We start from the raw sequence: 22387 nt of genomic DNA on the forward strand, positions 1-22387 counted from the left end.
CATTCTAAGGAGTAGCTTGAGATGAACGTTGCAGAATAATCTTTTTAACCTATTCTAAAACATTTGTTGAACCAATCATAACAAAATATCATCTTGTGCTGGGAAACAGTGACATCGTAGTTGGTCTGTTGGCTAAGCTGCTGGATTAGGAGTGGGGAAACCAAGTCCTGCTCCTTCCTAATAACCATTTGGGTATCTTTGGACCAGTTCTTAGTCCTAGAAAGGAGGGCTTCTAAAATGGCTGCCAATAGAACCGTATGGACATTTCCACGTAGTCCCCAGGTGTCACAGGGATCAAAGGCATCCTCTGATATATTTTTTTCAAATCACACTAAATATTTGATCTTCCTTGTTGTACAAGACAAACATGGAATAAGTAGCTGCTTCAGAATAATTTTCTGGGACACAGGTGGAACTTCATTGTTGCAATTACACAATTCAAAGCAGTTTTAATCATATTTCAGGAAAGGGGGAGGTTGAAATCAGAATTGGAACAAAGAGGCTAATAAAACTCACTTAACTCCCCCCCCCCATTTAGATTTGGACAGATTCAGACACGCATGACATGTCCAAACAGCTCTCTTCAAACCAACTAGGAATCTGAAATGTATTGCTAAAATGTTATTGCTTATTTTAATGGACACTCTGCTGAGTAAATACATCTTTGAAGTATTACATATTGTAAAGATTTTGAAATACATCGGCAATTGCAAAATTCCCTTTTCACACATGAAAACTGGCATGTGTACATAATACACGTGACTACGCAGGTACATTGGAGTTCTTACTTGGAGCAAAGTTGGAAAAGACTAAATGTGTACTTAATAGCTATTTGTTTGGCCTTTTTGATTTTGGAGATACTGTCCAAGAGATGATTTGTAAATCGAAATCTTCCCTCGAAGTGATTAACCACAAATGCACTATAAAATGGAAAGAAAAAGCTACCCTTATATTTAACTACCCTTATATTTAAAGATCATGTTAATTGTGTCTCCTAATCCAGAGTATCAATGCCTGATGTTGGATTTCTTTAATGTAGCTTTTTCTTCCATTTTATAGTGCATTTGTGGTTAACTTTGTGGTGGCTTTGATCATCCCTGAAATTTTGGCACTGGTCTCAAGCAATTACTGGCTTAGATAAGAGATTCTCAAAGTTTTCAGATTTGCTTTTATTTAGTATGCACGCATGTATGTGCAAAAGAAGGAAGGCAAGAGACTTGAGGGGGTGAAAAAAGACTTAATTATCTCAATTTTGAACCTTAAGCTTTGCTGAGTCAATAGTTTGAGCTACTGCATTTAATTTGGACGAGTCATTGATGTGGGATCCTATTGGGATCCACCAAAATGCCCTGAGGACATCTCAATGTTTACAAAGAAGGCCCTGTTACACTCTTCCCAACCATAAGAATTAGTTTGAAAACAAGAAACGGAGTAGACTGTAGACTGCAAAGCTAAGCATCAACAGTGGGGTCCTTAGTGTTTTGAGCTTGGTTGTTTCCTTGCAGACATTTCATTACCCAGATAGGTCACAACATCAGTGTTAGAAGAGTGTCTACTAATCAATTAAGATCATCTTGCTAGCACTGATGATGTTACCTAGTTGGGTCATGAAATGTCTGCAAGAAAGCAACCAAACTCACAAGAGCACCAAGGACCCACAGTTCAAGTGAGTTACAAATACTCTTTTTTTATTGTTATTCTCAGAGTCGCATTGATTTCTAAGAATGGCCTTCAATTGCAAATGGCCTCCTGGAGCATCCCGAGAACAAAAATGGCTGGAGTCCTGAGCTTGGTTTTTGTAGGGATGCGCACCTGTTCAGAAGAAAAGGGTAAAGATTACCTACATAGAATCAAGCTTTCTCTGAGTTTGGATTGCTGCCATTTTCGTTATCTGCCCACAGTATGTAGCAAGAAAAGTTGTTATATAAATTAAATGAATGAACAAAACCTCCCTTCTATGAAGGTTTAGTATTTCTGCCATTTTAATTCTCTTTGCCCAGCATCTTTCGGAGTTGGGTGAAATATAAATCAGATAAATAGATGAACGAACCTCCTTCCTTTCTATGAAAAGTCCCATATTTCTTTTTCCCCCTTTTCCTAACATTTCTAAAATGGCAGAGACATCTTGCTTCATCTCATCTCTATCTGTATGTATATATGCAAGTGTGTATCTACCGGTATATATACAGATAGATACATATATACATATTTATAACTATATACAGAGGTATCTGTCATCTCTGTATGTATGTGTATTTATATCAAGATACATATTACCTTCATGTACATATACAAATGTATATGTATATATATACATATGTATATGTATAAAGTCCCTTGGGAGAGGGGCGGTATATAAATCCAAATAAATAAATAAATGTAATAAACCAGCGAACCCCTCAGGTTCAAAAGAGGGACTCGGGATAAACACTCCCAAAGCCCTCCCGACCACCTCCGCCCGTCCCCCCAATATACTGGGAAAGCTCGGTGCGGCCCTGCACAGCCAGGCCTCCTCCCGCGGCCCAGCGCCCCGAAGGGCCCTTTGAGGCGGCCTCCCTTCGGGGCCCGGCCGCGGACGATCCGTCTCCATCCCGGGCGGCGGGGCAGTCAGGGGCGGGGAAGAGCCCTTCCCCGCGTGGGCGACCCTCGGCCGCGGCCGCCGCCCGGTCTTCTCCTTCTCCCTCCCACGCCTTTATTACGCGCGGCCCGGGCGGCGGCGACGGCGGCCGCCTCTTCGGCAGGGCCCCGCCTCGCTCGCCTCTCGCTCCGCGCTCCTGGCCGGGAGGGGCGGCCAAGCAGCAGCAGCAGCAAAAGTCGAAGCCGCCGCCGCCTCGCTTCTTCCCCGCCAGTCGCCCGGCTTCCTTGCCGTTCTTGCCGGGAGGCGCCCGGGCGGCCGCGAGCGGCTCTTCTTCTTCCTCCTCCGGGCTCCTCCGCCTCGCCGCTCCCCACAGGGCGCCGCGCTTCCGACAGGCCGGCGGGGCTGGGCCTGCCTGGCCCGGCGGCGGCAGGCAGGAGGAGGGCGAGGAGGAGGAGCCGCTGCCGCCGCCGCCCCTTCACTCTTGGGCCGGCTCGCCGTTTGATGGATCCCCGGATCGCCTGGTTCCAGCCAGAGCAGCTCGGCCCCTCGAACCGCCTGTGGATGCAGATCTGGGAGACCACGCAGGGGGTCCGCAACCTCTACTTCCAGCAGCAGCAGCCGCCGCCGCCGCCTCAGCCCGCCGCCCCGGCCTCCTCCTCCTCGACTTCCTCGGCCGCCTCGTCGTGCAGCAGCAGCAGCAGCAGCTCCCCGTCCACCCCGGTGGCCCCCGTCGCCGCCGCCGCCTCGTCCCCGCCGCCCGGCATGTCCCGCGTCCCGCGTGGCGGCGACCCGCAGCCCGACTTCCTGCCGCTGGAGAGCGCCGGCCTGCCCCACCAGCACCCGCAGCCTCCCCCGCGGCGGCAGGCCTCGCCGCAGCCGCCCGCCTGGGCAACCCGGCCCGGCGCTCAGGCCACCCCCGCTGCCCCGCGCGCGGCCTCCTCTTCCTGCGCCATCGCCGCCGCCGCCGCCTCGGGCTCCGCCGCGGGGCCTTCTCCGGCCGCCTCGGCTCCCCGCGCCGCTTCGCCCGCAGCTCCGGCAGCCGCCGCCGCCGCCGCCGCTGCGGCGGCGGCGGCGGCCAGCAACAAGCGGAAGCGCGACAACAAGGCCAGCACCTTCGGCTTCAACTGCACGCTGCTGCTCGGCCCCGCCGGGGAAAGCGGCGGGCCGGCGTTGGTGAACGGGCCCTTGGGGAGGCCGCCGGGCGGGCCGGAGGAGCCGGCCTACACCGGCACCCCGTGGAAGAAGACGAATTACAGCCCCGGCGTGGTCGGGTGAGCCTGTGGAGGGGGGGGGGGTCTTTGGAGTCAGGACTTGGGTGGGGGGAAACGGAGGAAGGGGGGGGGCTGTCTGGAATAGGACTTGGGGTCAGGAAGGAAGGACGGGGTCTTCCAGGTCAGGACTTGGGGGTCGGGGTGGGGGAAGGGGGGGCTGTCTGGAATAGGACTTGGGGTCAGGAAGGAAGGACGGACGGGGTCTTCCAGGTCAGGAATTGGGGTGGGGGTTCAGAGGGGGGGCAGGATGGGAGGAGAGAGGGGCTCTTTGGAGTCAAAACTTGGGGTGGGGGGGAAAGGAAGGAGGAGGGGGCTCTTCGGAGTCAGGGCTGGGGGGCAGGTGGGGGGGTCTTTGGAGGCAGGAGAGCATGGGGGGAAAGGGAGCTGGGGGGGGTTTCCTATTGAATCAGGACTTGGGGAAGAGAATCTGTTGGAAGCCTTCCTAACCGCCCTCCCCAAAGGAAGCATTTGCAAAGTCAGATCTATGGGGAGGATGATTGCATTTTAGTCTGCAGTGGGGAGGAGACAAGGGTGGCAAGGTTATTTGCACCTTGTCCCACAAAAGTGGGTGCTCGGCGTCTTCGGAGAAGGCGGCAAAAAGGGGGGCTTTTGCAACCTGGCAGGCCGATGATGGGGATTGTCCGGGATCTGCAGGTGTTCAGGGGCTGGGGGGGAGGGGAGGGTGCTCTTGAGTCTGGGGGTGACCCCTTGGCCTTCGGTGGGTGGAGGTTTTTCCGGGCTGGCTTTGTGGTTTCAAGAGTGGGAAAGGTTGAGTCTCACGGATGGACTGAAGAAGTTGCCACAATGGGGCCTTGGATGCTCATCCCTTACGGTAGCCCAGATTGGACGTTTCCTGGCGGGGGGGTTGACTTGCCCCTTTTTGCATGCGTGGGGGGTCTAGTTCAAAGCAGCCACGGTTTGGATGCTTTGGGGAAGTGATAAGAGAGGCCTGTCAATTCAGCAAAAGTTTGACCAGAATTGGTTATTATGGATCAAGAGGGATTTGTGCCGAATTCGTGGTATAGAGTTATTGGTTTGGGGGGGGGGGTTATTGGGAAAAGGTATTCTCTCCCCACCACGCCAGGGCTGCAGTGTGGATTGAGTTGAATAGGGTGGCACTATGGCGAAGCACTTGATGAGGGTGCCTGGCTACCCTGGTCCAGAAGCACATGGTCTGGGAAGAAAGGTGTGTTTTACCTGTCAGGATGGAATGCCACACCACCTTCCCCACCCCCCCTTAATGTTGCTTGTGCAAAGATGTGCTTTGACCTTTCCACAGTTTGCATTCCTGTGATAGTATTATGTAGGTATTTCCCGGGTCACACTATGAGTAGTTGCTTTTTGGCTCTCTGCAAACAGAAGAAAGGAGGAGGGGTCATTAAGAAGCTTAAGTAGGCTCAGGCTTTTCGTGGGAGGGGGGAGAACCAGTGTGTATATGTGTATTTGGAAATTAGACAGGAACAGATCCACTTATTCTACAGAAGGGCACAGTCAGGTCCTAGTCTTCTGATCTTACGACTCTTAAGCACCTCCCAGTGCGGTCCAAACATGTGTTTCAGTGCATGGAAGTGTGTGTGTGTGAGCAAAGAGGAATATTGCACACCAGATTATACCTGACAAAGATACATGGCCTGTGCATTTAGTGGAGTGGGATTCTTGTGCCGAAATGACCTTCTTGAGTTGGCCGTTGCAAAGGTGAATTACAATATTTTGTCTTTCTCAACAAAAATCTTTTGTCACTGTTAGTGTTACATTATGCAGGATCCCAGGGCAGAGATGTCTCTCTGAATACAAATGTACCTTTGCAGGGTGTGGAAAGGAGTTTTCTGAACAGCTGATGCACAACACTTCTGTGGCAGGTTGCACTTAATTTAACAAAGGTTAAGGAGGTCTTAAGAATGTTTTAGAAGTAGATCATTTTTTTCCTTGTTGTATTCTCATTCCTTCCGCAAATTACGTGAGGGTGTTTTTTTTTAAATTTTGGTCAGAAAGAAACTGCTGCTTGTGCACTGTCGATTGGCATCATTTTAATAGCATCAAAATGGGATTTTATATTGTTGTAGGGAGCGGTTTCATAATGCTATGTCAAATTTGTCAAAGTTCTATTCTTTGGAGATTATTGGAGAGTTTCAAGGCAGCTTATACTTTTTATTTCTATAATTATGTATTTGGCTTTCAGTTTCTAAAAACTGCAATGTTCATCCTGCAATTTTTCCTTAATTTACAAACAACGCATTTACCCATCCAGTGCCCACCCAGTAAACTATTTCACTGCATTGTGGATCAAGCTATGATCCAGATAATGGAACTTCATTGACCTTAGATTTTTCACTGGTCTGTATAAACCATTCAAGGGAAAGGATAGAATTGCACAGATAGCAGAAAACCATAATGTTCCTGGGGTGTTTAATTACTAGATGTTGTTTAAATGGGTTTCAAAATACCACTTTCTTTTAGTATGTTCCACCTTTTTTGTAATCGCATAATATATCAAACATTAGTTTGATATATTTAACTCATGATGTACTTGTTTATTTAAGACAGTAGAGTAACCCAGTCATAATGCCTTCACATGTGCGAGAACTATGGTTTATTCATTTAACATCAGTTAAACCTTTAGCTTAGCATGATGGCCGTGTTTGTGTGTAGCCAGTAAGGTGAAAGCAGAAATTTGTAGCTGCAACTTCAGAGGATGAAATGAGGGATCATTGGGGTTTAATCATACTAGGCTACATCTGAATATGGTGCTGATCAGGAAAGTAACAGAACAGCTAAGATAGTTTTATTTGCCAGTTATACACTTGTGAATATAGCTGTAACTTAAAGATGGCAGATCATGCCATGTCATAATTCTACTAAATAACCATTTTTGGCTGAAAGTGGGTCCACTCACATAATTTCCTTTTCTGGCAAGCCTGGTGTTGACATTTGTGTTACATAATGATCAGTTAAATTATGAGCTGAAAGCTTGCTGGAGAGTTTTAATTGAAACGAATCAATAGAGATTGGAAATAAAGTAAACTTTGTGAAATAATGGGATAGCTTTCACTATATTGTAATAAAATTGTGGAACATATCTTTTAAATGATTTGGAGCATAACAGAGCAATAAATGTGTGTTAGATTTACCTGCTGAATTAAGTAATTAATGAGGTGGTTTCGTGTGCTGGTTTCCTTTTATTAGTACTAGTGTATAATGGAATGTCCAGCCTTGGCAACTTTGAGACATGGACTTCAACTCTCAGAATTTGCCAGCCCGCTTTACACTTCTCATCTGATACTTCTTGTATGGATCAACTGACAGTAGGTCTCCCAGACTTTTAGCATAGATTTTATGTTGTTACCTGTGATCTTGTTTTAACAGAGGTGTCAACAGCAGGCTTTGGCAACATGTACTGTGTATCATATATCAAAATGATTTCCTGCTTAATCACCAGTAGCTGATAAAAAGTTCTTGTCTCATCTTGAAACTGCAGTTTGTCTAGTTAACGCAAGAAAGTATGTTTTTCCCATAGCCAAGAGACTTGGTTTATATAACACATTAATGCAGGGGTCTTCAAACTTGGCCCTTTTAGGACTTGTGGACTTCAACTCCCAGAATTCCTTAGCCAGGCATGCTGGCTGAGGAATTCTGGAATTTGAAGTTCACAAGTCCTAAAAGGGCCAAGTTTGAAGACCCCTGCATTAAGGTATGATTCGCTTTAGTTAATTGAATAGACCTTAAGTATCTAGCTTTGCACAACACATCCCACATCAGACCACATTATGGCTTAGTTTGATGTGTGATAAGAAGCCATTAAAATATATCTTCTTCATGCAGCTCAAGCAATAAGAGTTACAGGGTTCTGCACTATCATGTTTAATAAGAAAGATCTTTAAAACCCATATCAGTTTGTACCCACTGTAAAGCATTTTCATGCAGAAGGTATTATGGACAAATAAGCCAATTGTAGACATAGTGATAACACTTTTTTTTCTCCACCCAGAACTACAAAGGCTTTTCAGCAGTGCTGTTCTTGGTTCTTCCATTTGATTCTTGCATAATTGTGTAATCTCAGTTTTATGTTCCAAGGTGTTAGAGATTAAATGTGCAAGGGGAGAGCAGTGTTAATTGATTTAACACATGCGCAAACTTGTAAAAATTCTAAATGGAGGCCATGGTTAACAGCACTTGTATTTTATATAGCTCAGTGAAGAAATTAATAAAGGTATTAATTGTGCAGTAAATCCAGTTGTGTGTGTGTGTGTGTGTGTGTGTGTGTGTGTGTGTTGCAAACAGCGGACCATTTCTTGCCTTTGAACTTGTGCTTTAGTTGTTGACACCAAAGCAGCAGGAGAACTGAAACATCTTGAAAATGGAAATTTATTTATTTATTTATTTGATTTGTATACCGCCCTTCTCCCTAAGGACTCAGGGCGGTGAACAGTGACATAAATATCAAATGCACAAATACAGATATTGAAAACATTAATGACAGAAATGACAGTTGAAATAAACATGATGTGGATCTCTGGAAGCCAGAGGGAGCAAAGTGTGAAATTGGAGGGGTTTGAGCTCATCTTTGTTAAAAGCAAGAAGTCTAGTTTCAGAGATACATCATTGTGTTAAACAACACTCTTGTGCCACCCTGGTCACAGTTTTCTTCCAAAAGAAGATGATACTTGGCAAAAGGTTTTAGTTAGCTTGCCTGGATCATGAGAACAAAAGGCTTCATGATTGCATTGGACTGAACAGAATGATATTTTATTTTCTGTAGCTCAGTTTTTATCGGCTTTGCCTTGGGTTAGTATCCCATTCTGGAAAACAATGTGTGCCTACCACCACTATAGATCGTGAACTTTACTGGGGTCCCATTTGTAGGCTAGATTGCCGCTGGTGTGAAGGCTTCACGCCTTCTACAAACCTGGCCTTTGCCAGTTAGACAAGCCATGCCTTAATACAGGTAGTTCTTGACATCTGTTATGTGAGTATTGCCCCATTTTACAACCTTTCCTGCTGTAGTTGTTAAATGAGTCACTTCAGGTGTGAAGTTAGTAGCTCGGGTGTTAAGTGAATCTGGATTCCTCCATTGACTTTGCTTGTCAGAAGGTCACAAAAGGGAAATCAAATGCCCCCCCCCAAGGACACCGCAACAGTCATAAATACTTGTCAGTTGCCAAGCTTCTGAATTTTGATCACCTGACCAATAGGGATGCTGCAACGGTTGTGTGAAAAAAAACGATCATAAGTCGCTTTTTCCAGTGCTGTGGTAACTTCCAAACGGTCACTAAACAAGGTATTGGAAGTCAAGGACTCCCTATATGCAAAGTCAATCACAGAAGGCCTAGTTCTGTGGTGAAGTAATAGTAGTTTTACACCTTCAATCTAACGTTCTTTATTTATTGTGTGGTGGTTCCTCAGATAAAATGGTGTCACAATCCAGCGCCCAACATTGTAAACTTTGCTATATTTTTTTTAAGTAGGAAGCATGCTAAAAAGAAAAACGGCCACTCCCACATGGATATCTCAACAGATGGTGGGAATTATTCTTTCACATCGTGTTTCAGGAGAATTCTGCAATGCCGAGGAAATGAAAATATGTACTATTAATGTTCCATTAGTGTGTTTCAGAGGAAAGTTAATTTATGATTGATTTAACACCGCGCCAGTCTCCATTTAACACTGTTGTTTCGCTGGTAAGGGAATACCTGTCACAACCTTGGCCCTTGTGGGCATACAGGGAAGTTCAGAGTTAAGAATTGAATCTTTGTTCTGGATAGTAATGGGTGAGCTTGTTTTAAAATTTGCCTCGCTGAATCCTTTTCATGACATTTCCATTGCACAACCGTGTCTCACCTGTACCTTCTTAGATTCTTCTGTTCTTGATATAAATTTGGAAGGGATATTTCACTTTGTTCCCATGTCCAGTTATTTATTCACTGAATAATCCTGTATTTAGTTCTTTATCTACTGAATGTTCTGTCTTTAGCATAATTGAGCAGTTTCGGGAATCTTTTAGGCGTTATTTTTTTCTCTCCTTAAGTTTCCGGTTAGTTACTGGGTTTTTTTTAAATTGATGAACATAAGTTGGTGCAGAAAAATTTGACTTGGCAACCTGTATTTCCCTACAATGAAAGGAGCTAGGGTTGAATTGATACTCAAAACATTTAAGTGTATGAATCTCTTGTTAGTATTGGCCCAAAGACAGTAATAGAATTGCTGAATAACAATTGTTATATTTTGGGCTCTGTAGACAGAGTGATAACAGGTAAGCTACAGAATTTAACCTCTCTTACCTGGATTCTTTCATAGTCCCAGTTCTGAACAGAGCCGGCAATAAAATCAAATGCTTCCTTAATATTCATCAGACATCTCTGCTAGCTAAGCAAGAAACGGCAAGAAAAGATTTCTTGGATTAGTTGATTTAATGTAGAGCCGATAAAGAATCCATTTATGTAAGAACTCGAGTGAGTGCTGTAACTCTCCTTCAACAAGAACTGTTTGTATTATTGTAATATTTCTCCCACCCATGATATAAAGGGTTGGAAATCAATCTCTTCAGGCAGAAATGTCTGTTTCTACTTGTTTTGGTAACAGACTGATCTGGTATTAGATTTTTGCTCGTCTGTCTGAAAACTGGTTCTCACATTTTTCTTCCATTTTGTTTCTTGGTTCTACCTGTATATTAAAATAAATGTGGACTCTATCATGGACATGTAGTCATCCCATTTCAGATCAAGGCCAACAGGGATATGGTTATACAGTATGGTTATATGTTGTGTATAGCATGTTTAGGTGTGTGTCATGTATGTGTTCACTTCGAGAGCAGGCAACTAATTTCATTTTTGATGTGTGCTGTTGTGCCCACATTAAAAAAAAATGACAATAAAGGTTAGGTTACCTTACCTTATCTCATCTTATCATCTTATCATCCTATCTTAGCTTATCGTATCTTATCTTATCATCGTCTTATCTGCAGTAGATTTTCTTGGGTGCTGCTTCGAACAGTGTGATATATAGAAAATGAGGATATCTGGGAGAGGTAGGGCTTGACTTAGCAACCATAATTGAGCCCAAAATATCTGTTGCTAAGCGAGACATTTGTTAAGTGAGTTTTGCTCCATTTTACAACCTTTCTTGCCAGCGTTATTAAGCGAATCACTGCATTTGATAAGCTAGACCTACGGTTGTTAAGCGAATCTGGCTTCCCCATTGACTTTGTTTGCCAGAAGGGGATCACCTGATCCTGGGACACTGCAAATCATCATAAATATGAACCGGTTGCCAAGCGTCTGAATTTTGATCATGTGACCACGGGGATGGTGCAACGGTCATAAGTATGAAAAATGGTGCTAAGTCACTTTTTCCAGTGCTGTTGCAACTTTCGGCGGTCACGAAACAAATCGTAAGTATAGGGCTGTCTGTAATTTGTTAATATTCCTGTATGAAATGATACAAATAAAATTTGTGGGAAGATAGGTAGGTGATGGATAATTGTCGTGTTGTATTAAATCCTCAAAAACATGCCTGCTTTCTATTCCCCAGAATTTAAAATTAGGGTGCTAAGGTTAAAGGCCCACATTTTTTTTTAAAATGTAGTTTTGGAAATCTTCTGTCCTACCCCAAAAGAAGAGAGTAGAGGTTAGATTTATTAAATCCCTGGGCGGTTTGCAGTAAATTGGCAAGGATATCTCTCACCCCAACTGCTTAAAAATAGCAGCAGCAAAGTGAGAGAGACGTAAATCTTCCACCTCTCCTTTCCTAAATCACAACACTGAGATGAAGAAATAAATCTGGTAGTCAGGTGTAAATTCTCCTGTTTACCTTTTTTTAAAAGAAAGAACCCTGGGCTGGCCATACTTTAATCCTAAGATTAAGTTTTTTACATTAGGCTCTGTTTGATGGATCTGACTAATAATAATAATAATAATAATAATAATAATAATAATAATAATAATAATAATAATAATAATAATAATAATAATAGTAGTAGTAGTAGTAGTTGGAAGGGACCTTGGAGGTCATCTAATCCAACCCCCTGCTCAGGCAGGAAACCCTATACCATTTCAGACAAATGGCTGTCCAGTCTCTTCTTAAAAACTTCCAGTGTTGGAGCATTCACAGCTTCTGGAGGCAGGTTGTTCCACTGGTTAATTGTTCTAACTGTCAGGAAATTTCTACTTAGTTGTAGGTTGCTTCTCTCCTTGGTTAGTTTCCATCCGTTGCTTACTTGACCCTGGGACAGTGTTGTGATTCAGGGTCAGCCTGTGGGTTCGGCAGTTGGGTCGGATGACTCAGAGGAGGAGGGGGGGGTTGTTGAAGAGCTTGCTGATGATGGCCTTGAGGCTCTGCAGACCCCTCAGCCGGGCCCCTCCCACCTGGTCACGACGGAGACCCAGCTGTGTGAGCCTGACAGCGTGGATGAAGGTGACCCACAGCTGGCCCTGTTCAAGGACGCCCGCCGCAGGAGGCAGTCAATTAGGAGTAAACAGAGGAAGGCAATGGGGCTTCTCGGAAGGAGGCAGAGAGAGGCCACGCCCTGAACTCTATATAAGGGGAATGTGTGGGAGGGCTGGTTTGCTGAAGGCAACCGCTTGGATAGTTCCTGTTTCATAGCTCCTGTTTCATGGTTGGTGTCTTTTTTTGCTCTGTTTTATGTGAATAAATTTGGCAGGCTTTATTCCAGCCTCTTGCCGTTTGTAAAGGGGTTGTCCCTGCCTTTTCTGCAGGGCCGGTAGCAGGCTGGTACAGAACAACTGTGACCATCATAACTGTGCCGGTTGCCAAGCGTCTGAATTTTGATCACCTGACCATGGGGATGCTGCAATGGTCATAAATAAATGTGTAAATCAGTCGTGGTCACTTTTTTCCCGTGCCTTTGTAACTTTGAACGGTCACTCAACGAAGTGTTACTTATAAGTCAAAGAATACTTGTCTTGCTGATCTGTCTTTCTGGATGCTGGTCCTGCTATTTTATCTATGACGGTTGCCTTTTCTTTCAGAGATAGTTCCATTTGTGGGGAATGCCAGAAAGATTGCTTGCTTTTCAGGCACCGTAAAACGTTTTCCTCACCTCCGTCTGCGAATCTTAACTCTAGCTTTGAGATAGTGAAAGAAGGCCAGGGCCATAAAACCAAGAAAGCCGAAACTTGTTCCCCCAGGTTTGTTTGCTATCCTAGGATGATCCCCATTTTCTTGATCTCAGGTCCTTTTGTAAAATCCTTCTTAATCCTCACAACGTCACTCTGTGAGTAAAGCACACATTGTTCCTGTTGCGTAGATGGCAAGCTGATGTTAACACATCTACAGGAAAGACAGGATTGGGCCTCAGCCCTCCCAAACCGAAGTTCACACCCCTCTCCGTTGCATTAACTCCTGATGGCTACTCAGCCTTTGGCCGTGGTGTGTAAGATTACATAACTCTACAGGTGTGTTTTCTTATGCTTCTGATATGAATATTATGGTAATTATTTTGGGAACTTGGCAGCTTTTAATGACCCTGAAAATAATTCCCTGCTGTTCTTCTTCATGCCTCTAAACTTTTATAAGGCAGGGCTTTTCAACCTTTTCACCCACGGTACCACTTTTAGGATATGGCAACATCCGAGTACCACCTAGCAAGGGTCCAAAACTTGATGACCCCAAAAAAAGGGGGGGGGGGAAAGGGAAAAAAGTGATGAAGTACAGGTAGTCCTCGACTTACAACAGATCACTTAGTGACTCTATTCGAAGTTACAATGGCACTGAAAAAAGTGCCCCCCCAAGCCACAGCCGAGCAAGACATCTGCCTACCCGCCCAGCGGCGCTCTTCCTCCTGTCCGAGGTTTTCACTGAGCATTTCTGTTGAGGATTGGCAGCGGAGGTGGGGTGGGGTGGGTGTTTGGTTTTTATTTCCCCCCCCTTCTGCTTGGTTGCAGCAGGTTTGGGTCACTTCACATGACCCTGGGACACTGACCGTCATAAATATGAATCGGTTGCCAAGCATCTGAATGTAAGTCACAAGACCCTGGAGATGCTGCAACATTCCAGCTGATCGGCACTTCTTCTGGGCTCAGCAGAAGCGCCGGGATCAGTGCTGAGCTCCAGCTGGAGCCTGGCGCTTCCGCTGAGCCCTGACAGCCCTGCAGCTCCAGCCGTCTCTCGCTCAGGCTTGTGCGGTGCTGCCACCGGTTCAGCTCATTCCCCTCCCCCGCTACCGCTTTTCTAGGATGGTCGCATACCACCTGCCAGGTGCCAATGTACCACCGGTGGTACCTGTACCACTGGTTGAAAAGCCCTGTTATAAGGAATTAAGACACGGTTGTGGCAATATTCCTGTGTTTAAAAGAAAGGGAAATAGCATATCAGGATACCCGCTCGTCCATGCACAACTTTGGACAGCAACTTGCGAGTGAATTCCGTGGTCATTCATTTGCCTTGATGTTTCCAGCATCTCTAGGTCATTTTTAGCTTTCCTGATATATTTTTTTCAGATTAATCGTTTGTCTTATTTTTCTCTCTTTTCAAACAACTTTGCTTCATAAGAATGTGAAACTGCCAACTTGACTTACCAAGCAATTCTTTTAGCTGTGTTGTTTTCTAATCTTTGCTGCCTGCCCCAGGGATGGAAAACGATATTCCTAAATTACTTTGACAGGTCCTTGAAGGAAAAATAGCTATCAGTCTGAAAGTCTAAAGGTAATATAAAGGGGCTTAACTATCAAAGTTATAACCAGATCAATTCCAAATACTCTCAAATGGTTGCTTGAACCATTGGGTTAAATAGTCTTGGCCTTTGGTAATGCAACAAAATAATGAAGTTAAAGTCCCATTAGGGTAACATAATAGAGTTGATTTCATAATTTTTAATAACCTTTTATATGTTTGTGATGGAATTTGGAGATTCTGTTGGTCTTAACATACATTGATATATTACAGTTAATTTTTAAACACTGAAGTGGATGTGTATATTTTTGTACCTAAAATTGAGTTATATTAGTTTCTGAAACTCTTAGAAATTCAACGTTCTTTTATGCCGTCATTTAGGTAGCAAATCTTGCTGCACGAAGGTGATTGAACTCATCAACACCACCACTATGACATTTTTAGCATCCATATAACCAATAGCCTGTTTTTTTTCTCCCAGCTTTGCAAAGGTAGCACTAGTAATAATTGTTAATATGTGGTACATTATTCTTTTGCTACTGTTGCATACAGCCTTAGTGATGATACAATTATTTGGGTAGGACTGTGTTGTTCTACAGTGATCAGTTATCGCCAGGAAGATTCTTGCAGCTGGATTGACTGATTAAAATTAGGACCATTACTTCAGCACAGAAATATGGGGGATACGTTTCTGTTTGTGCTTTAAGGTTGTTGTTTTTTTTTAACGTAAATATTTGTCTTGAAGTGAGTTGAGTGCAAGAATTTTCTGTTAACCATTGGTTTCAGTTGAAGGAGCCCATCCTTTTTTCCCTAGTCGGATAAAGAATATGGCAAAGAATTATCGTAACAGCTAAAAACTAAGTTTGGTACTTGGAATTAATAGATTAGGCACAGTTGTAGCTTAATTTCATGTTTTGACATGGTTGCATATTTTTAATAGCGTGTTTGTAAATTTTTTAAAAAATAATGAAGGAGACCTCGAGGTTCAAACAGCTCTATGATCCCCTTCCCCTTTTAGCAAAGTTAGTTGTGTTTGGAGACTTGCAGAGAGCGTGCTACATGACATCCCGTTGATCATATTTCCTAATTTTATTTTTAAACACACTTGCCCCAGTATGATCTGGGTTAGAATAAGCATCACCCTGTTCAACATTGGGTAGAAGAATGTACTAGAAAATGACCTCCTTTGCTCAAAAAAATAATAATAATGTTAATGAAGTTTGGTGGCTTTTGGATACGTTCCCAGTAAACATAAGAATCGACCATGAGCAGTGAGCAGTTTTGACGATACTGGAAATAATTCCCATCTGTTTTTCCTCAAGTCTCTTTTAAGGTTGTTTTTTTTTAAGGAATTAAGACGTGGTTGTGGCACTTCCAATATTTCCCTGTTTAAAAAAAAAAAGAAAGGCAGGCAGGGTTTTGTAAACTGCCCAGAGACGGCTATGTCTGAGTTGTGCAGCTATATACATTTGTTTAATAAATCAATAAACAACCCCTCCAATTACGGTGAAGCACTCTGTGGGTTGTGTGCCTGACCCTATAACAGGATAACTTGAGTTGGAAGGGACCTCGGGGGGGAGGGGGGGTGTCTTACCAGAAATGTCTTATTGGATTTTGAGGGCTGACCATTTAAGTCCCTTCCTTGAACACTCTTCTTTATGCGTTCTCCGAGCTTATGGGTTGGTTTTTGAACGTTTCGTTACCAGGCTAGGTAACACCTTCAGCCAAGTTTCGAGGGGATGTCAGTGTTGGTGTTCCTAAGGGCTTCAGGTGTGGTTGTGCCAAGTGAGGGTCTTGTGATGGGTCAGGTGTGAGTCATCTGTGAGAGCCCTTACAAACAGAGGAACACTGACATCCCCTAAACTTTGCTGAAGATGTTATCTAGCCTGGTAATGAAATGTTCAGAAACCAACCCGCAAGCTCGGAGAACGAATCTCCGCCCTCATCCTAGCCCCGAGCTACGATATTCACCAGTATTGCACTATCATTTAATTCTGGAAGTTGAAGTCTACACATCTTAAAGTTGTTGGCATGGAGAGAGAGACATTAGAATAGAGTGGAGTAGAGTAGAATAGAATAGAACAGAATCTGGAATAGAATAGGAGCTAGAATAGAATAGAATACAGAACAAGGAATATAGAATAGAATAGAGAACAAGGAATAGAGTAGAGTAGAGTAGAGTAGAGTAGAATAGAATAGAATAGAGAATAGAATAGAGAATAATGAATAGGGTAGAATAAGAATTAGAATAGAATAGAATAGAATAAAATAATAGAATAGAATAGAATAGAATAGAATAGAATAGAATAGAATAGAATAGAATAGAATAGAATAGAATAGAATAGCTGGAAGGGACCTTGGAGGTCTTCTAGTCCAGCCCCCTGCTCAAGCAGGAGAAGCTGCACCATCTCAGACAGGTGATTGTCCAGTCTCTTCTTAAAAATTTCCAGTGATGGAGCGCCCATGATTTCTGGGGGCAATCATGTTCCACTGTTTGATTTTCCTCACTGTCAGGAAGTTTCTCCTTAATTCCAGGTTGCTTCTTAGGCCCACTCTTTATCTATCACAAGAGAGAAGCAGAGAAAAAAGTTCCTCTCTTTCCCCCCACCAACAAGAGGGCCGCAAACAAACCCTTGTAATCGTATAACTGTTGATTTGTATCGCAAAAAAAATCATAACGGAGGACAGGCTGGCCTCTTGTACAGTATGTTGACTGCATTTATCAGAGCGGTTAATATTAACTATTAGCGTCAACATGGTATGCTGTTGATATCTGGGTCTTTCTAGGGAGAGGGCAGTGTTTTGTTGACATTCAGGATGTCATCCTTAGGTGAAAGTGTGGGCTGCCTGTTTGTGGCTTCAGGATGTTGGGTCTTCCCATCTGCAGCCTAAAATTGTGGTTCGGGTCACATTTAACTGCCCTGTGTAATCTGCTAAACCGTCGTAATAAACACGAAAGTGAGGGGTCCTTGGTGTTCTCTGAGCTGCAGTTGTTTTCTTGCAGACGTTTCTGGGCAGCGTCAGCAGTGCTACGTCATCGTCATCGAGCACTGATGACGTTACCTAGTTGGGTAATGAAATGTCTGCAAGGAAAAAAAAGCTTCTCAACCGCGAGTTACACATCTTCTCCGTTATCAGCAGCAAGAAAGTCTTTTGCGCGTTGCACATATCTGAAGTACAATCCATGTCCTCCCTCCTAGGTTTTTCACCATCAGTTGTTTGCGTCTAAATCTGCCAGCCTTCGAGGTAAATCAGGTCAGGAAACAGGCCCGGCAAGAAATACTAGAACTCCTGTTTTATTGACCATCCTTGACTAAGAACCATTAGTTGAGCAACCAATCAAGGTTAACCAAAGTGATCAGTCCTCACACGTAACATTCATTCTGGCATCCCCAGGGTCACATGATGAAAATCAAAATTGGCAGTCAGTGTGTTTTGGTTTTTTTGCTTGTACATCCTGGGATCACACGTTCACCATTTACGCCCTTTGCAGCTGGCTTCTGACAGCAAAGTCAATGGGGGTGGGGGGTGCGGAGCCAGATTTGTGTAATGACCGCAGGACTCACTTAACAACCGAAGTGATTCCTTAACTGTGGCAAATAGGACATAACTCCCTTAACAACTGCCTTGATTAGCAATGGAAGTTTGGTCTTGCTTGTGATAGTAAGTTGGGGACTATCTATAATAACATGTACGAAGGACAGATGCGCCTGGAGTGATATTAACTTAAACTTAATATTTGTCAGAGGCAAATATTAAATTTCAGGACGTGTTTTATTGTTTAGGGCTACTTGGTTTAATTTATTTTAATTTTTGTATATTATGCGTTGTATATAGTGTTTTAATTGCCCTGTACACCGCCCCGAGTCCTTTGGGAGAGGGGCGGTATATAAATCCAAATAATAAATAAATAAATAAATAAATAACAGTTTCTGAAAGCCTGACATCGTTTCCCCCTTCCCTTCCTCTTAGACCAAAGAGCATCAAGATGGGGCAGTCTTGAGTTTCTTTCTCACCCTTTCCCTTTCTACTTGGGCAACTTACTTTCTTCAAGGCCATCTCTGCAATACCTCCAGGATGTCTTCCAGCCTCTCACCTCAGTTCTTATCTTCCGTTTCTGTGCCACAGAACAGATGGCCAAAGAGAACTTGTGGGCGGTAGAAGTATTAAACGCTCTCTCTTCCAGCCTGTTGTTTCTCTCTTAGCTAATGTATCACCAGGCTAAGGCTGGCTTGGGATTTCCTTCTGGGCCCTGAGAGGCATTTTTATAGGATGGGACTTAAAAAGTCCTCCATTTCCCCTCGAGCTTGATTAAAATGGTTTCTGAGTAAGCCTACATCAAGCCCCAGACGAAACACTCTTTAAGTCCCCCTCTCCCCTTTCCGCGTGAGTATGTAATTTTGCTAATCCAGCCCTCTTCTTTTTCAGCCTTCACGAAGAAATCAATGACTTCTACAAGTACATGTCTCCTCGACCCGAAGAGGAAAGAATGCGGATGGAGGTGGTGAACAGGATAGAAAACGTAATAAAGGAACTCTGGCCCAATGCGGATGTAAGTTTAGCAAACTCTCTTAAGTTGCCGAAGATGCCGGCGTTTCTTGTCCAATGGCTGTGTAGACTTTAGGTGACGTTCAACGGTATTCAAGACAGAAACTCCACCATTTTGCAGTTTTAAAAAAAATAATTCCGGAAATCTGGTGCTAAAATGAGGCAGTGTTTATTCTACATTTGCATAGCTTCAGTCGGGTCTGAAATGGTGATTCAGCCGTATTGCGTGTACATCTCGGTCACCCTGGCCAAAGGGATGAGTTGGAACTTGAGAGGAGCAAATACTATCAATAAAAAGGTTTCCTTGTCCAATTAATCTGCAAGATGGATGCCCTAAACTAGGGGTGCCCAACCTTAGCCATTTTAAGACTTGTCAATGTCAACTCCCAGAATTCCTCAGCCAGCCACGTTGAACGATACGATCAGCAAAAGGTCTTGGGATGAGTTTGCACCTTGTGTTAAAGCAGGGGTCTCAAACTTAGCCATTTGAAGACTTATGGACTTCCCAACTGCCAGAATCCCCTACCCAGCCATGCTGGCTGGGGAATTCTGGGAGTTGAAAGTCCACAAATCTTAAAAGTGGCCAAGGTCGGACACCCCCTGCCCTAAACGGTTGCCTGTTCTAGATCAGCCAGTCTCCTTTGACTTTCAGATTCCATTTCCCTCTTGTAGGTAGCAACATTCCTGACTGGTCCTTCCCCTCAACAGTTCAGTCTGTGGGAAGGAGACCAGAAAGAAGTTAAAGGGAAGTCTCCCAACATAACCTTAAAGCAAACACGTCGCTGACATTTTTGGCTCCGGTGAGCTTTGGAGTCAGATCAGTGACCGAAATAATTTGCAAAAGGGCAACGTGTAAACCATGTAAGCAAAGTTCAGAGATCACAAAGGTCTCCTTTGCGTTCAGTTGGAACCTGCATAGCTTGGAATAGAACTGAAAAACCTGACGAAAGAGCTAGCAAGCCAAATCTCCAGACAGTGGGAAAGACACTGCCATGGATGTGCTTAGCTTTTTTTTTTCCCCTTTCCCTCCAGCTGCATTTGTGTGGCATGAATCTAAAACTGGAAGCAAAAACCCCAAAAAAGAAAAACCCACGATCATCTGTTTACATCTGGTAGCAAGCTGTCCATGGGCAGGTTCATCGTCGTTCATCTGAAAAATTAGAATCCTTTTAAAAAGGGGGGGGGAGGGGATGGGGATCCCGTTAAGAACGTGTGTGAGCTTAGCATTTTGAAGGAAACGATAAAAGAAGCATTGGCATTCAGCATGCTTTTCTTAAACTTATTTATAGAAGCCAGCAATTGTGTCATTTCTGTGTTACTCCAGGGAATGTGCTTAGACACAAACATTCCTAGTGAGTGAGAGCCCTCTTGGCATCAACCAGGTTTCACCATTAGGGCAATTGGGAGAGGCTTTAATTACCCTGGAATCGGGATAACACAGCTGCCAAAGGAAGGAAGAGACTTAGGTTACTTCTGAAAAAGAAAGCCAAGCCCTTGTTTAAAAGGATGGACAGCATGCAGTTCTCATCAGTGGGAAGCTTTTCTTGAATAGGCCTTCACTCTGATTATTGAGCCGTGCCGGCGCAGTTGTTAGAATGCAGTATTGCAGGCGACTGCCAGCAGTTTGATTCTCATCGGTTCAAGGTTGACTCAGCCTTCCATCCTTCTGAGGTCGGTAAAATGAGGGCAACATGCCCCAGTCTAACATGCAACAGTCTAAGTGCTTTTGTCCCTCCCTTCCTTCCTTCCTTCCTTCCTTCCTTCCTTCCTTCCTTCCTTCCTTCCTTCCCTCCCTCCCTCCCTCCCTCCCTCCCTCCCTCCCTCCCTCCCTTCCTTCCTTCCTTCCTTCCTTCCTTCCCAGTGCTTAGAATGCAGCATTGCAGGCTAACTCTGCCCACTGCCAGGAGTTCGATCTCGACCGGCTCAAGGTTGACTCAGCCTTCCGTCCTTCCCAGGTCGGTTAAATGAGGACCCAGATAGTTGGGGCAATAGGCTGACTCTGTAAACCGCTTAGAGAGGGCTGTAAAGCACTGTGAAGCGGCATGTAAATCTTAAGTGCTATTATTATTGCCTTGGTGGTGTATGCAAATCTGAAAATGATTCTTGAGCATCATCTGGCGGGTGCTTGTCCCAGGGATTCTGACCCGGGTCCATCACAAGATAAGAGATTAAGGAGCTTCAGACAAGTAGTAGCCAGAGATTTTGCTAGGATTTCTGAAAGCTCCTGCAACGATCACGGTTGTCTGCAAACTTAGAAAGCTGTCTGCTAACCAAGTCTGTTTGAGCAAACATATCCATGAGTGGACGCAGCTCAGAAGACTCTGACTTTAGATTCGCTTTGTTCTCCTACACCAGGGGTAGGCAACCTCGGCTCTTTTATGACTCATGGACTTCAACTCTCAGAATTCCTGAGTCAGCTATGCTGACTCAGGAATTCTGAGAGTTGAAGTCCATGAGTCATAAAAGAGCCGAGGTTGCCTACCCCTGTCCTACACCAAGTGGATAATTAAGTGAAGCCATGGATAAACTTACAAAGGACAATGGCTGCATTCTTCAGTTTCCCCAGAAACTTTCAGACATCATTTTAAATGTCTGCTCGCTTACGGCTTAGCTTGATCTCTAGATTAATCCTATATACTGGATGATCTGCTAAACTCTGTCATTTGAGGGCAGCAACAGTCTGCATTGCTGCTGATTCTTTATGCTTATGGTGAAAGGTTTTAATTTGTCTGTTTGGATTTTCTTCTCCCTCAGGTGCAGATATTTGGAAGTTTTAAGACTGGTTTATATTTACCTACTAGGTTAGTGCCTTTCATTTCTTGCATTTGCATTTTATATCTTTCCTGCCAGCAACTCGGCTTACAGCTCGTCCTTATTTGGCAACTGTTCCCAGTTACAACAGTGACGGAAAAGTAACTTTATGGCCAGTCCTCGCAGTTCGGTCCTTCACCGGTCTTTTGTAAAGCAAAAGAAAGACTGAAGTAAGACCTTAAACACAGTCGCGGTTTCATTTAAAGACTGCTTCACTTAACCGAGTTTCCAATCCCAGTTGTGGTCACTAAACGAGCACTATATTTGCAGGGGGGGAGCATCTGCCTTGCCCCTCCCCATTCCCAATTTATTCCTCAGCTTATCTCGTTCTAACAACATTTGACTGGAATAAACTGGAAACGAGTATTTGTGGGTCGGGAAGACCCTTTAGCCGAGGAAGGCTGAGATTAGTCACGGGACAGATTTATACACCTAAGATGGGGTTGATGAACTAATGTTTCCGTAAGTCGGAGACCAGGAAGTTGCCTTCATTAACTGCCGAAGGGTATCTGAAGTAGGTGTCCCTTAGAGAAAGCTCGGAGTCTTTGGTATAAAG

At 44.1% G+C, this 22387-nt stretch overlaps 1 protein-coding gene across 4 annotated transcripts in view; it reads left to right on the forward strand.

Moving 5' to 3' along the window:
* Positions 1-2984: 2984 nt before the first annotated feature.
* TENT4B (terminal nucleotidyltransferase 4B) overlaps positions 2985-22387 on the forward strand; it is a 34650-nt gene continuing 15247 nt past the window's right edge. The window contains exons 1-3 of one of the 4 annotated variants that reach the window (XM_083370199.1): positions 2985-3849; positions 18901-19024; positions 21775-21821. In XM_083370199.1, coding sequence (XP_083226325.1) covers positions 3080-3849; positions 18901-19024; positions 21775-21821 — 941 coding nt within the window. In that variant the 5' untranslated portion in view covers positions 2985-3079. The remainder of the gene's footprint in view (positions 3850-18900; positions 19025-21774; positions 21822-22387) is intronic. The other 3 variants (XM_083370200.1, XM_083370201.1, XM_083370202.1) reach the window with 3 other exon arrangements.

The sequence above is a fragment of the Vipera ursinii genome (genome assembly GCF_947247035.1).
Source record: "Vipera ursinii genome assembly, chromosome: 10".
Lineage (NCBI taxonomy): Eukaryota > Metazoa > Chordata > Lepidosauria > Squamata > Viperidae > Vipera > Vipera ursinii.